Raw genomic sequence first — 16,570 nt, forward strand, 5'->3', positions numbered from 1 at the left:
GCAAAGAGAGCATCTAAGTTTTGTGGCAAAAGAACCTTCAAATACATGATTTTCAATAACAACGACAAGGTCACATGAAGGTGATGGTAAAGAGGAGGTGATAATGGTGGTTGCAGCAGTAGTAATAGCTGCTACAGAAGTTAAGGGATGAGAGTTGGATAAGGAAAAAATTTGAGTAGTGATGGTACAAGGTTAGGGTTTGGAATTAGAGGTGAGGTAGGTTTATTATAAGGGATAGTTTAGAAATTTTGAATAATTTTTTAAGGTTTGAGTAATTTTGTCTATCGAAATTCATATTTCATAGGTACAAAGTTAGTTACGATTTTTCGTAGGTAGACTTGTCAATATACTGAATATTTATGAGTAAAAATGATAGTTTATCACTTAAAGAAATAAAAAACCAATAATTAAGTTCAATTTTTTAATTTTGATATGATTATTACTAATTGTTGCTTTTCCTATATGTATAATGCAATACTATTGTGTGTTCAATAGTATATGATATCAATAAAAGTATATGTAAATTTTGATTTTTCTAATCTCTTCTTCCCATCTGTTATCTAGTTTGCCCAATGTCCATGGAAGACTAATTAAATAGTTCCATCCATTAACTAGGCCAATATCATTTGAACAATCCTTATTCTCTAAATATATATGATGCATGCTAACGAGCTATAGCTCAAATGGCATAGTCTCCCTATACTCACCTAAAAAGTTGCGGGTTCGAGTCTCTCTATTTTTGGTAAAGTATATGATGCACTACAAGACTGATAGTTGCTACAAGGTTATGTAAAGTATAAACTACATACAGCGGAAGAGCTTTATTTTATTTCACGAGCAACAGCATAAAAATACACATATTATAGAGTCTAGAGGTCTGAAATGAAGCTAACCCCGGTCTCAGCCAACCAAAGATCACCATGCATGAGCTGCGCAACTGTGAACTTGCTAGCTTCTGCGGCACTCGTGATAACATGGTGTACTGTATCCCTTATACATCGGAAAAAACCGGCTTATACCTCGGTCATATCAAAATCAAACTATTCAACGTAACAAAATTCTATCCCACTATACCTCTCCCCCAAATATCTCGCACTGGCGTCGGCCACGAAGATCTCGGTACTAACCGAAGAATAATTCAACCTCACACGAACTATAAATCAAGTTGAGGGCCGACGATACAGGGCAGATCATAAAACATAAACTCACTTACTATATACGCATTTTTTAAGTAATTTTTCACTGACTTAAGCGTCGGAGTCCTTTTTTGCAGGTACCATGCTCGGGTTCAAGTTCGCAAGGGTGCTACGCTTTCGAGCCGGGACGTTGTAGTGACGGAAAGAGCAGAACCGAGCTATACCTCGAAAAAGCGTATCCTTGCCAGAACATTTGGTGCCTACCGTGGGGCCATCGCCTTGCTTCCAGTTTTGATCTAACACTACTATAATCGACTTGTGCTTTCTTTTCTTTTCAGAAGGCGAAACATGACGGATCATTCCATGACTCCTCAGGCCAACCCAACCAATGTTGAACTCTTGGCTGCTAACGCCACTCTATAGGCGGAAAACCAACAAATGTCCAAACTATTAGCAACAATTTAGAACAATGGCGAAGAAAAGAACGACAAGAAGGCCAATTCGCAGAAGACAGGGGAAACACCTCCCAAAACAGAAAGACGACGGACTAGCCCATTCGCAGAAGAAATAATAAATTTTAAAATGCCTAAAAATTTTTCACTTCCAATGACTTTAACGCTGTACAAGGGGATCGGAGACCCTAAAGTTCATGTCACAAAATTTGAATCCATGATGTTTCTTAATAGTGACTCCAATCCCATCTTGTGCCGATCTTTTCCAACCTTTCTAGATGGAGCTGCTTTATTGTGGTTCTCTAACTTATCTACAAGTTCAATATCAAGCTTCGATGAATTTGCAAAGTTGTTCATAAACCACTCAGTAGCATCCAAAATCTATGTGCGAGATTCAGACTATCTTAGTACAATCAAACAAGGACAACATAAGAGCTTGAAGGATTACATGGTGCGCTTCACAAAAGCGGCCATGGAAATCCCAGACCTTCATCCAGAAGTACAACTGCACGCGATAAAAAGTGGCATTCGACCTGGGAATTTTAGGAAGCAATAGCAGTTGCAAAGCCAAAGACATTGGAGGAATTTAGAGACAAGGTAACCGAGAACATTGAAATTGAAGAATTATGTGAAACTTGGAGAAACGAAAGACCCTTATCTCGAAAGGAAGAGGAAAAACCTCCCAGATCTCACAACAAGGACCCCAAAAAACCTTTCGAATTAACACCAAAGTTCGACTCATACACCAAATTCAATACCAAAAGAGAAGACATCATCAAGAAAATATTGCACAATAAACTAATAAAACCACCGAGCAAAGAAGGCACATATCAGGACCAAAAGTATGTAGACAGAAGCAAGCATTGTGCATTTCACCAGAAGTACGGCCATATCACTGATGAATGCGTAGTAACCAAAGACTTGTTGGAAAGATTAGCAAGACAAGGCCTACTGGATAAATATGTCACTTACAGGAGCCAGAAGGAATCAAGAGATACTGACAAACTGAGCTATAGCTCCGACCACAAAGAAAAAGGAACCTGGTATGGACCAGTCAAAACTCCTACATCTAAAGGAGTGATAAACTTCATTTCAGGTGGCTTTGCAAGAGGAGGAGCAACCAGTACAGCTAGGAAGAGAAGTTACAGAGCCATGATGATAATGGAAGGGTCTTAGCAAAGGACCCAAACTTTGGCTCCAACAACCAAAATCACTTTTGGCGCATCTGACTTTAAGTCGCAATGTCCAAACTTGGACGATCCGGTAGTAATCTCAATACACATGGGAAAACTAACAGTAGAAAAGGTTCTACTCGACCCGGCGAGTAGTGCCGACGTCTTATTCTACTCCACCTTCAAGAGGATGCAACTCAATGACAAAGCACTACAACCATCACCCGGGGAATTGGTAGGATTCTCCGGAGAAAGAGTCCTTGTATCAGGTTATGTATGGCTGAGAACATCACTAGGGGAGTCTCCGAACTCAAAAACCCTAGATATTTAATTTTTAGTAGTCGACTGTGCAAGTCCCTATAATGTTATTTTGGGGCGTCCGTCTCTTAACTCCTTTGGAGTCATCATCTCTACAGTTCACCTTTGTGTTAAGTTTCCTGTGCATGATAACATAATAACAACAGTCCATGCAGACCACAAGGAGGCTAGACAATGCTACAATGTGGGTTTGAAAGTCAACCCAAAGGAGATTATCACAAGAGTCCATTCTGTTTACAACTCGAAAAGCATTCCAACCTTGGCCGAGCTAGATCCAAGGAACAGCAACAGTCATCCTGCCCCAACGGATGACCTAGAGATGGTACAACTTAGGAAAACAGACCAGTTTACTAACATCAGTTCTGTTTTCTCTGCAAGAACAAAACAAAAGCTGATTGACACATTAAATTCCAACTTCAACCTGTTCGCATGGATACCTGCTGACATGCCAGGGATCGATCCGAACTTTATATGCCACAAGCTAGCAGTCAACCATAACGCCTGACCTATAAGACAAAAGAAACAAAATATGGGCACAGAAAGAAGAAATGCAGCAACTACAGAAACACAAAAATTACTTGATGCAGGTTTCATCTGAGAAATTCGTTTTTCATCATGGTTAGTGAACGTGGTAATGGTTAAGAAGAGCTCGGGAAAATGACGCATGTGTGTGAACTTTACAGATCTGAACAAAGCTTGCCCGAAGCAACATTGATAGACTGGTGGACGACACCTCAGGAATTTTTATATTTTATACCTCGGTCATATCAAAATCAGACTATTCAACAAAACAAAACTCTATCCCACTAAACCTCTCCCCCAAATATCTCACATTGGCGTCGGCACGAAGATCTCGGTACCAACCAAAAAACAATTCAACCTCACACGAACTATAAATCAAGTTGAGGGCCGACGATATAAGGACAGATCATAAAACATCAACTCACTGACTATATACTCATTTTTTAAGTAATTCTTCACTGACTTAAGCGTCGGAATCTTTTTTGCAGGTACTATGCTTGGGTTCAAGTTCGCAAGGGGGCTACGCTTCCGAGCTAAGATGTTGTAGTGACAGAAAGAGCATAACCCAGCTATACCTCAGAAAAGAGTATCCTTGCCAGAACACATGGTAACCGGTCCAATGGACCCTTTTGCTGGTACCAGCACCCGGCCCATTGTTCATGTACTCTCCGTAATACAGTGTTTCTAGAAAGTCCTTACTTTCGGCATTCCATTCAGCCCATCCAGCTGGATCGATGTGATTGTCTAGGAAGGATTCCATCACCACTGTTCTTGAATACTTCTTCCACGGACGACCCAGATAAGTCTTGACCACAGGCTTCAGATCGGAGCTTGGTGTCACCTTACATTGCTGAATTGAAGTGCCTGTATTCTAGTTAGGGTTCGCTCTTCCTTGGGTCGTAACGATGTTCTTCTATCATAAAATTTTATTAGGATCCACTTCATTTATTATTACTTTTAAAATATATTTTATTCTCTCTAAAATATTACACTAAGGAGAAATCAATTTTATTTTAGTTAATCCAAGACATAACATTATATGAACACTTAGTGGCGAGAATTGATCAAACAAATGAGAATAGAAAAAGGAACTTTTACCAATGGTGGCAGTTTGGAAGGTGGGAGTTCCATCCACATAATTCAAGCTCCCTGTGATTATTGTTTTATCCATACTATCACCAACAAGCATGACGTTCTTCTTTTTTTTACCGATCTCAACATTCTTTTTGTACGTTCCCTTCTTCACATAGATTACGTACCTTGTTTTACTGTTGTCAGGTGCAGAAGCCACAGCCTCTGCCACCGTCTTGAACTTGCCGCTTCCATCCTCGGCTAGCACAACATTAGCCTTTATATCAGCAGCCACAGACTCCAAAAGCCTCATATCGTTGCGTGTCACCCATGACGGAAAATCTCCGTTCTGTGGCTCCTCAAGGAGTTGTTGAGGATCGCTTTCTAACGGTGGCAGAAGTGTAGTGGTGCACGAAATTGTGATCTCTGGTAATGGCTCCAAAAGCTTGGTGCTTTGATCTTAATTCATAATTTGTCACAACTTCGATACAACTAACCATCCAGTACACTGGGTCGTCCAAGTAATAAACCTTACGTGAGTAAGGGTCGATCCCACGGAGATTGTTGGTATGAAGCAAGCTATGGTCACCTTGTAAATCTCAGTCAGGCGGATATAAAATAATTATTTGGAGTTTTCGAAAAAGGATAATATAATAAGGATAGAAATACTTATGTAAATCATTGGTGAGAATTTCAGATAAGCGCATAGAGATGCTTTCGTTCCTCTGAACCTCTGCTTTCCTGCTGTCTTCATCCAATCAGTCTTACTCCTTTCTATGGCTGGCTTTTTGTAAGGATGTCACCGGTGCCAATGGCTACTTTCAATCCTCTCGGGAAAATGGTCCAAATGCTCTATCACAGCACGGCTAATCGTCTGGAGGCATCACCCTTGTCGATGGTTGCATCTTATTCCTCTCTGTGAAAATGGTCCGATGTGCTGTCACTGCATGGCTAATCATCTTTGAGGTTCTCGATCATACTGGAATAGAATTTACTATCCTTTTGCGTCTGTCACTACGCCCAGCACTTGCGAGTTTGAAGTTCGTCACAGTCATTCAATCCCAGAGTCCTACTCGGAATACCACGGACAAGGTTTAGACTTTTCGGACTCTCATGAATGCCGCCATCAATCTAGCTTATACCACGAAGATTCTGATTAAGAGATCCAAGAGATATTCATTCAATCTAAGGTAGAACGGAAGTGGTTGTCAGGCACGCGTTCATAGGGAATGATGATGATTGTCACGTTCATCACATTCAGGTTGAAGTGCGAATGAATATCTTAGAAGCGGAATAAGTTGAATTGAATAGAAAACAGTAGTACTTTGCATTAATCTTTGAGGAACATCAGAGCTCCACACCTTAATCTATGGAGTGTAGAAACTCTACCGTTTGAAAATACATAAGTGAAAGGTCCAGGCATGGCCGAATGGCCAGCCCCCAAAACGTGATCACAGGATCAAAAATACAATCCAGGATGCCTCATACAATAGTAAAAAGTCCTATTTATAATAAACTAGCTACTAGGGTTTACAGAAGTAAGTAATTGATGCATAAATCCACTTCCGGGGCCCACTTGGTGTGTGCTTGGGCTGAGCTTGAAGTCTACACGTGGAGAGGTCATTCTTGGATTTGAACGCCAGCTTTTGTGCCATTTTGGGCGTTGAACTCCACTTTGCAACTTGTTTCTGGCGCTGGACGCCAGAATTGGGCAGAGAGCTGGCGTTGAACGCCAGTTTGCGTCATATAAACTTGAACAAAGTATGGACTATTATATATTTCTGAAATCCCTAGATGTCTACTTTCCAACGCAATTGGAAGCGCGCCATTTTGAGTTCTGTAGCTCCAGAAAATCCATTTTGAGTGCAGGGAGGTCAGAATCCAACAGCATCAGGAGTCCTTCTTCAACCTCTGAATCTGATTTTTGCTCAAGTCCCTCAATTTCAGCCAGAAAATACCTGAAATCACAGAAAAATACACAAACTCATAGTAAAGTCCAGAAATATGAATTTAACATAAAAACTAATGAAAACATCCCTAAAAATAGCCATATTCTACTAAAAACATACTAAAAACAATGCCAAAAAGCGTATAAATTATCCGCTCATCACAACACCAAACTTAAATTGTTGCTTGTCCCCAAGCAACTGAAAATCAAGTAGGATAAAAAGAAGAGAATATACTATAAATTCCAAACTATCAATGAAACATAGCTCCAATAAGATGAGCGGGACTTGTAGCTTTTTGCCTCTTGAATAGTTTTGGCATCTCACTTTATCCATTGAGGTTCAGAATGATTGGCATCTATAGGAACTCAGAGTTCAGATAGTGTTATTGATTCTCCTAGTTTAGTATGATGATTCTTGAACACAGCTATTTTATGAGTCTTGGCCGTGGCCCTAAGCACTTTGTTTTCCAGTATTACCACCGGATACATAAATGCCACAGACACATAACTGGGTGATCCTTTTCAGATTGTGACTCAGCTTTGCTAGAGTCCCCAATTAGAGGTGTCCAGGGTTCTTAAGCACACTCTTTTTTTTGCTTTGGACCTTGACTTTAACCGCTCAGTCTCAAGTTTTCACTTGACACCTACACGCCACAAGCACATGGTTAGGGACAGCTTGGTTTAGCCGCTTAGGCCAGGATTTTATTCCTTTATGCCCTCCTATCCACTGATACTCAAAGCCTTGGGATCCTTTTTATTTGCCCTTGCCTTTTGGTTTTAAGGGTTATTGGCTTTTTGCTCTTGCCTCTTGGTTTTAAGAGCTTTTGGCTTTTTCTGCTTGCTCTTTCTTTCTATTTTTTTTGCCTATATTTTTTTTTCTGCAAGCTTTGTTCTTTGCTGCTTTTTCTTGCTTCAAGAATCATTTTTATGATTTTTCAGATTATCAAATAACATGTCTCCTAGTCATCATTCTTTCAAGAGCCAACATATTTAACATTCTTAAACAACAACTTCAAAAGACATATGCACTGTTCAAGCATTCATTCAGAAAACAAGAAGCATTGTCACCACATCAATATAATTGAGCTAAGTTCAAGGATAAATTCAAAACTCATGTACTTCTTGTTCTTTTGAATTAAAACATTTTTCATTTAAGAGAGGTGATGGATTCATAGGACATTCATAACTTTAAGACATAGTTACTAACTACTACTGATCATGTAATGAAGACACAAACATAGATAAGCACATAACATAGAAAACGAAAAACAGAAGAAATAAGAACAAGGAATGAATCCACCTTAGTGATGGTGGCGTTTCCTTCTTGAGGAACCAATGATGTCCTTGAGCTCTTCTATGTCTCTTCCTTGTCTTTGTTGCTCCTCCCTCATTGCTTTTTGATCTTCTCTAATTTCATGAAGGATGATGGAGTGCTCTTGATGTTCCACCCTTAATTGTCCCATGTTGGAACTTAATTCTCCTAGGGAAGTGTTGATTTGCTCCCAATAGTTTTGTGGAGGAAGATGCATTTGAGGCATCTCCGGGATCTCATGGTCATGAGCTTCATACGCCTCTTGAGCTCCATGAATGGGCTCTCTTGCTTGCTCCATCTTTTTCTTAGTGATGGGCTTCTCTTCCTCAATGTGAATGTCTCCTTCTATGAAAGCTCCAGCTGAGTAACATAGATGGCAAATAAGATGAGGAAAAGCTAGCCTTGCCCCAGGGGAGGGCTTTTCGGCTATTTTGTAGAGTTCAAGGGAGATGACTTCATGAACTTCTACTTCCTCTCCAATCATGATGCTATGGATCATAATGGCCCGATCCACAGTAACTTCAGATCGGTTGCTAGTGGGGATGATGGAGCGTTGGATGAACTCCAACCATCCTCTAGCTACAGGCTTGAGGTCCAGTCTTCTTAGTTGAACCGGCTTGCCTTTGGAGTCAATCTTCCATTGAGCTCCTTCCACACATATGTCCATGAGGACTTGGTCCAACCTTTGATTAAAGTTGACCCTTCTAGTGTAGGGGCGTTCATCTCCTTGCATCATAGGCAAGTTAAACGCCAACCTCACATTCTCCGGACTAAAATCTAAGTATTTCCCCCGAACCATTGTAACATAATTCTTTGGATTTGGGTTCTTACTTTGATCATGGTTCCTAGTGATCCATGCATTGGCATAGAACTCTTGAACCATTAGGATGCCGACTTGTTGGATGGGGTTTGTTAGAACTTCCCAACCTCTTCTTTGGATTTCATGTCGGATCTCCGGATACTCATTTCTCTTGAGTTTGAAAGGGACCTCAGGGATCACCTTCTTCTTGGCCACAACATCATAGAAGTGGTCTTGATGAGCTTTGGAGATGAATCTTTCCATCTCCCATGACTCGGAGGTGGAAGCTTTTGTCTTCCCTTTTCCTTTTCTAGAGGATTCTCCGGGTCTTAGGTGCCATCAATGGTAATGGAAAAACAAAAAGCTTATGCTTTTACCACACCAAACTTAGAATATTGCTCGCCCTCGAGCAAGAAAAGAAAGAATTAGATGAAGAAGAAGAAGAAAATATGGAGAAGAGGGGGGAGGTGTGTTTTGGCCAAGAAGGGAAAGAGAGGGTTGTGTTGTGTGAAAATGAAGAAGAATGGAAGGCTTTATATAGGGAAGGGAGGGGGGGTTAAGGTTCGGCCATATGGGTGGGTTTGGGTGGTGAAGGGTTAATAGGGAAGAGGGATGGAGGTGATAGGTGAAGGGTTTTGGAGAAGAGTGTTTATTGGGAATAGAGGATGATTGAGAAGAGAGAAGAGAGTGAGTGGAGGTAGGTGGGGATCCTGTAGGGTCCACAGATCCTGAGGTGTTTAAGGATTTACAACCTTGCACCAAATTAGGCATGTAAAATGCCCTTGCACACAACTCTGGGCGTTCAGCGCCAGGTTGGTGCCCATTTTGGGCGTTCAATGCCTATTTGTTGCCCATTTCTGGCGTTGAACGCCAGAACCATGCTTGTTCTGGGCGTTCAGCACCAGCTCTTCTCCAGGGTGCAATTCTGGCGTTCAGCGCCCAGATGCTGCCCATTTTGGGTGTTCAGCGCCCAGATACTGCCCATTTTGGGCGTTCAGCGCCAGAACTATGCTCTGTTCTGGCGTTGAACGCCAGACAGGTGCTTCCTCCAGGGTGTGATTTTTCTTCCGCTGTTTTTGATTCTGTTTCTAAATTTTTCGTTTATTTTGTGACTCCACATGATCATGAACCTAAGAAAACATGAAAAAATAAAATTAGATAAATAAACATTGGGTTGCCTCCCAACAAGCGCTTCTTTAATGTCAATAGCTTGACAGTGGGCTCTCATGGAGCCTCACAGATGTGCAGAGCTTTGTTGAGACCTCCCAACACCAAACTTAGAGTTTGGATATGGGGGTTTAACACCAAACTTAGAGTTTGGTTGTGGCCTCCCAACACCAAACTTAGAGTTTGACTGTGGGGGCTTTGTTTGACTCTGCTTTGAGAGAAGCTTTTTATGCTTCCTCTCCATAGATGCAGAGAGAGATCCTTGAGTTGTAAACACAAGATTATCCTCATTTATTTGAAGGATCAATTCTCCTCTGTCTACATCAATCACAGCTCTTGCTGTGGCTAGGAAAGGTCTTCCAAGGATGATGAATTCATCCTCATCCTTCCCAATATCTAGGACTATGAAATCAGCAGGGATGTTAAGGCCTTCAACCTTTACTAACACGTCCTCTACTTGTCCATAAGCCTGTTTTCTTGAATTGTCTGCCATCTCTAATGAGATTTTAGCAGCTTGCACCCCAAAGATTCCCAGTTTCTCTATTACAGAGAGGGGCATGAGGTTTATTCCTGAACCAAGGTCACACAGAGTCTTAAAGATCATGGTGCCTATGGTACAAGGTATTAAGAACTTTCCAGGATCCTGTTTCTTCTGAGGCAATGTCAGTTGATCCAGATCACTTAGTTCATTGGTGAACAAGGGAGGTTCATCTTCCCAAGTTTCAATGCCAAATAATTTGGCATTCAGCTTCATGATTGCACCAAGGAACTTGGCAGCTTGCTCTTCAGTAACATCCTCATTCTCTTCAGAAGAGGAGTACTCATCAGAGCTCATGAATGGCATAAGGAGGTTCAATGGAATCTCTATGGTCTCTAATTGAGCCTCAGAGTCCTTTGGTTCCTCAGAAGGAAGCTCCTTATTGATCACTGGACATCCCAGGAGGTCTTCCTCCTTGGAATTCACGTCCTCTCCTTCCCTTACAGGTTCGGCCATGGTGATTAATTCAATGGCCTTGCACTCTCCTTTTGGATTTTCTTCTGTATTGCTTGGGAGAGTACTAGGAGGGATTTCAGTGATCCTTTTACTCAGCTGGCCCACTTGTGCTTCCAAATTTCTAATGGAAGACCTTGTTTCATTCATGAAACTTACAGTGGCCTTGGATAGATTAGAGACTAAGTTTGCTAAATTAGAGGTACTTTGTTCAGAGTTCTCTGTCTGTTGCTGAGTGGATGATGGAAAAGGCTTGCTATTGCTAAACCTGTTTCTTCCACCATTATTAAAGCCTTGTTGAGGCCTTTGATCCTTCCATGAGAGATTTGGATGATTTCTCCATGATGGATTATAGGTGTTTCCATAAGGTTCACCTAAGTAATTTACCTCTGCTATTACAGGGTTCTTAGGATCATAAGCTTCTTCTTCAGAAGATGCCTCTTGAGTACTGTTGGATGCAGCTTGCATTCCATTCAGACTCTGGGAAATCATATTGACTTGCTGAGTCAATATTTTATTCTGAGCCAGTATGGCATTCAGAGTATCAATTTCAAGAACTCCCTTCTTCTGAGGCGTCCCATTACTCACAGGATTCCTCTCAGAAGTGTACATGAACTGGTTATTAGCAACCATGTCAATGAGTTCTTGAGCTTCTGCAGGCGTTTTCTTTAGGTGAATGGATCCACCTGCAGAAGTATCCAATGACATCTTTGATAGCTCAGATAAGCCATCATAAAATATATCCAGGATGGCCCATTCTGAAAGCATGTTAGAAGGACACTTTTTGGTCAGCTGCTTGTATCTTTTCCAAGCTTCATAGAGGGATTCACCTTCTTTTTGTCTGAAGGTTTGAACATCCACTCTAAGCTTGCTCAGATTTTGAGGAGGAAAGAACTTGGCTAAGAAAACCGTGACCAGCTTATCCCAAGAGTTCAGGCTGTCTTTGGGTTGAGAGTCCAACCATACTCTAGCTCTGTCTCTTACAGCAAAAGGAAAAAGCATGAGCCTGTAGACTTCAGGATCTACTCCATTAGTCTTAACAGTATCATATATCTGCAAGAATTCAGTTAAGAACTGAAAAGGATCTTCAGATGGAAGTCCATGAAACTTGCAGTTCTGCTGCATCAGAGAAACTAGCTGAGGTTTCAGCTCAAAGTTGTTTGCTCCAATGGCAGGAATGGAGATGCTTCTTCCATGTAAATTGTTCGAAATTTTCAATAAGGTTGTCTCTGGATTGTTGTAATTTAGCTTCTCTTAGTTTTCTCTTAAGAGTCCTTTCAGGTTCTGGATCAGCTTCAACAAGAATGCCTTTTTTCTTGTTCCTACTCATAAGAAAGAGAAGAGAACAAGAAAAGAAGAGGAATCATCTATGTCACAGTAAAGATGTTCCTTATTGTTAGTAGAAGAAGAAAAGGAATAGGGGTGAAGAAGAATGAAGAATCCAAACACAAAGGTGATGATAGGAGCAGTGATGTGAGATGAAGAGAAGTGTTAGTAGATGAATAAATAATTAGAAGGAGATGAGGGAGGAAAAATTTCGAAAATAATTTTTGAAAAAGAGTTAGTGATTTTTGAAAATAGTTTTTGAAAAAGGTTAGTAATTTTCGAGAATTAAAATCAAAAATTAAAATAATTAGTTAATCAAAAAGAATTTTTGAAAAAGAGGGAAGGTATTTTCGAAAATTAGAGAGAGAGAGTTAGTTAGGTAGTTTTGAAAAAGGTAAGAAACAAACAAAAAGTTAGTTAGTTAGTTGAAACAAATTTTGAAAATCAATTTTGAAATCAAATTTTGAAAAAGATGAGATAAGAAGATATTTTTGAAAAGATATGATTGAAATTAGTTTTGAAAAATATTTGATTTTTAAAATCACAATTAATGACTTGATTCACAAGAAATCACAAGATATGATTTTAGAATTTAAAGTTTGAATCTTTCTTAACAAGTAAGTAGCAAACTTGAAATTTTTTGAATCAAAACATTAATTGATGATGTTATTTTAAAAAATTAGGAGATAAAGATAAGAAAAATATTTTTGAAAAATATTTTTAAAATTTTTGAAAATAACTAAGAAAAATGACAAATATTTGATTTTTGAAAAAGATAAGATTTTAAATTGAAAATTTGATTTGACTCATAAAAACAACTAGATTTTTAAAAATTTTTGAAAAAGTCAAATCTAATTTTCGAAATTTTAAGAGAGAAAAAGGGAAAGATATTTTTTTTTTTATTTTTGAATTTTTTATGATGAGAGAGAAAAACACTAAAATGATGCAATGCATGAAATTTTTAGATCAAAACAATGAATGCATGCAAGAATGCTATGAATGTCAAGATGGACACCAAGAACACTATGAAGAACATGATGAATATCAAGAACATATTTTTGAAAATTTTATATGCAAAGAAAACATGCAAGATACCAAACTTAGAATTCTTTAATGCTTAGACACTAAGAATTCAAGAATGCATATGAAAAACAAGAAAAGACACAAAACATGCAAATGCAAAGATCAAACAAGAAGACTTACCAAGAACAACTTGAAGATCATGAAGAACACTATGAATGCATGAAAATTTTCGAAAAATGCAAGATGAGTATGCAATTGACACCAAACTTATAACATGACTCAAGACTCAAACAAGAAACACAAAAATATTTTTGATTTTTATGATTTTATGAATTTTTTTGTATTTTCTTTTAATTTTTTTCGAAAATCATTTTGAAAGAGAAAAATAAGGATTCCAAAATTTTTAATATGAATTCCAGGAATCTTATGCTCTTTAGTCTAAAGCTCCAATCAAAGGGTCAGGCATGGCTGAATGGCCAGCCAAGCTTTAGTATGTAACTCAGACATGACACGCCTGACATACCCTATCCAGAAGAATTGGACATGGCTTTACAGCCAGCCATGCTTCAACATGCTTCATGAAACGCTAGAATTCATTCTTAAAGATTCTAAAGAAAAATATATTTTTGAAAATATTTTTTTGAAAATTTTTTCGAAAACAGGTGAGAAAAATTTTTTTGAAAGATTTTTGAAAAATTTTTGAAAATAAAACAAAAAGAAAATTACCTAATCTGAGCAACAAGATGAACCGTCAGTTGTCCAAACTCGAACAATCCCCGACAACGGCGCCAAAAACTTGGTGCACGAAATTGTGATCTCTGGTAATGGCTCCAAAGGCTTGGTGCTCTAATCTTAATTCATAATTTGTCACAACTTCGATACAACTAACCAGCAAGTGCACTGGGTCGTCCAAGTAATAAACCTTACGTGAGTAAGGGTCGATCCCACGGAGATTGTTGGTATGAAGCAAGCTATGGTCACCTTGTAAATCTCAGTCAGGCGGATATAAAATAATTATGGAGTTTTCGAAAAAGGATAATATAATAAGGATAGAAATACTTATGTAAATCATTGGTGAGAATTTCAGATAAGCGCATAGAGATGCTTTCGTTCCTCTGAACCTCTACTTTCCTGCTGTCTTCATCCAATCAGTCTTACTCCTTTCTATGGCTGGCTTTTTGTAAGGATGTCACCGGTGCCAATGGCTACTTTCAATCCTCTCGGAAAAATGGTCCAAATGCTCTGTCATAGCACGGCTAATCGTCTGGAGGCATCACCCTTGTCGATGGTTGCATCTTATTCCTCTCTGTGAAAATGGTCCGATGCGCTGTCACTGCATGGCTAATCATCTTTGAGGTTCTCGATCATACTGGAATAGAATTTACTATCCTTTTGCGTCTATCACTACGCCCAGTACTTGCGAGTTTGAAGTTCGTCACAGTCTTTCAATCCCAGAGTCCTACTCGGAATACCACGGATAAGGTTTTGACTTTCCGGACTCTCATGAATGCCGCCATCAATCTAGCTTATACCACGAAGATTCTGATTAAGAGATCCAAGAGATATTCATTCAATCTAAGGTAGAACGGAAGTGGTTGTCAGGCACGCGTTCATAGGGAATGATGATGATTGTCACGTTCATCACATTCAGGTTGAAGTGCGAATGAATATCTTAGAAGTGGAATAAGTTGAATTGAATAGAAAATAGTAGTACTTTGCATTAATCTTTGAGGAACAGCAGAGCTCAACACCTTAATCTATGGAGTGTAGAAACTCTACTGTTTGAAAATACATAAGTGAAAGGTCCAGGCATGGCCGAATGGCCAGCCCCCAAAACGTGATCACAGGATCAAAAATACAATCCAGGATGCCTCATACAATAGTAAAAAGTCCTATTTATAATAAACTAGCTACTAGGGTTTACAGAAGTAAGTAATTGATGCATAAATCCACTTCCGGGGCCCACTTGGTGTGTGCTTGGGCTGAGCTTGAAGTCTACACATGGAGAGGTCATTCTTGGAGTTGAACGCCAGCTTTTGTGCCATTTTGGGCGTTGAACTCCACTTTGCAACTTGTTTCTGGCGCTGGACGCCAGAATTGGGCAGAGAGCTGGTGTTGAACGCCAGTTTGCATCGTCTAAACTTGGGCAAAGTATGGACTATTATATATTGATGGAAAGCCCTGGATGTCTACTTTCCAACGCAATTAGAAGCGCGCCATTTTGAGTTCTGTAGCTCCAGAAAATCTATTTTGAATGCAGGGAGGTCAGAATCCAACAGCATCAGCAGTCCTTCTTCAACCTCTGAATCTGATTTTTGCTCAAGTCCCTCAATTTCAGCCAGAAAATACCTGAAATCACAGAAAAATACACAAACTCATAGTAAAGTCCAGAAATATGAATTTAACATAAAAACTAATGAAAACATCCCTAAAAGTAGCTAGATTCTACTAAAAACATACTAAAAACAATGCCAAAAAGCGTATAAATTATCCGCTCATCATGCAGCAAGCACGTCCAGAGAGGTCCTCGACCTACATATTAAGTCCTGGAGTTGAGACTCTATAATGGCATGAGCAGAGAAGCCTTCTAAGCCATCCAAGCAAGTGGCATGGTTAGTGAGAACACTGCTCAGGCATGTGTGTGCGTCTTGCAGAGAATGAGTAGTGTTCCTTTTAGTGAGAGCCACCACTGATTGAAGAACTCTATCAATGGACAAGTCCATGAGGTCTGCACAGACTTGCAAAGCTGCTTCCTCCTTTAGACTACCGTTGAAGTGGATCTTGATGGCGGATGCCTGAGTTGGACTTCGTAAGGAAGGATTGGAGAAGATTGAAGTTGTGGTCTTTTGTGGTGACCAGAATGAGGTCTTGTTGTGCTATTTCTGAGACATGGGCCAAGCAGGTTGCTCTGTGAATGGAGATGATGACAATGAGGAGGATGGAGAGGCTGAAGGAGGAGGAGAAGGAGGTGGTTCTGATGATGAGATATGAAGCGATGAAAGTTGTTGAGGCGACAACACCACCAAGGATCAACAACAGTGATTTTTTATTTTGATGATGGAAATGTAGAAGAAGAGGTTGTTGTTGTTGATGTGTAGCCATTATATATAATATGTGTGGTGCTAATTGCTAATCTTTGCTTGCTTCGCAGTCCCCTTATATAGAACTGCCACAGACTACAGAGGCATTCACTACTTTACTTCTTCAAACTCTGATAATAATGTAAAGAAACACCAGATTGTTCCAACATTCATTATGTCCACTCCTATGGCTAGAGGACGCGAAGCCAATAGATTCTTTAATTTAGACTTGCTGTCTCTTTTCTTTTTTAGG

General features: G+C 39.6%; 1 protein-coding gene and 1 pseudogene across 1 annotated transcript; one reads left to right on the forward strand and one right to left on the reverse strand.

The window, feature by feature from the left end:
• Positions 1-1,742: 1,742 nt before the first annotated feature.
• Positions 1,743-2,764, forward strand: LOC148563561 (uncharacterized). Its single transcript, XM_088486852.1, has 2 exons — positions 1,743-2,087; positions 2,135-2,764. Exons 1-2 carry the CDS (start codon positions 1,743-1,745, stop codon positions 2,762-2,764), a joined length of 975 nt encoding a protein of 324 aa, XP_088342978.1.
• A 330-nt stretch (positions 2,765-3,094) lies between these two features.
• LOC107640332 (pectinesterase 2.1-like) lies at positions 3,095-16,339 on the reverse strand (annotated as a pseudogene).
• Between the last annotated feature and the right edge of the window lie 231 nt (positions 16,340-16,570).

The sequence above is a fragment of the Arachis ipaensis genome, chromosome B5, assembly GCF_059453495.1.
Source record: "Arachis ipaensis isolate K30076 ecotype BB chromosome B5, ASM5945349v1, whole genome shotgun sequence".
Classification (NCBI taxonomy): domain Eukaryota; kingdom Viridiplantae; phylum Streptophyta; class Magnoliopsida; order Fabales; family Fabaceae; genus Arachis; species Arachis ipaensis.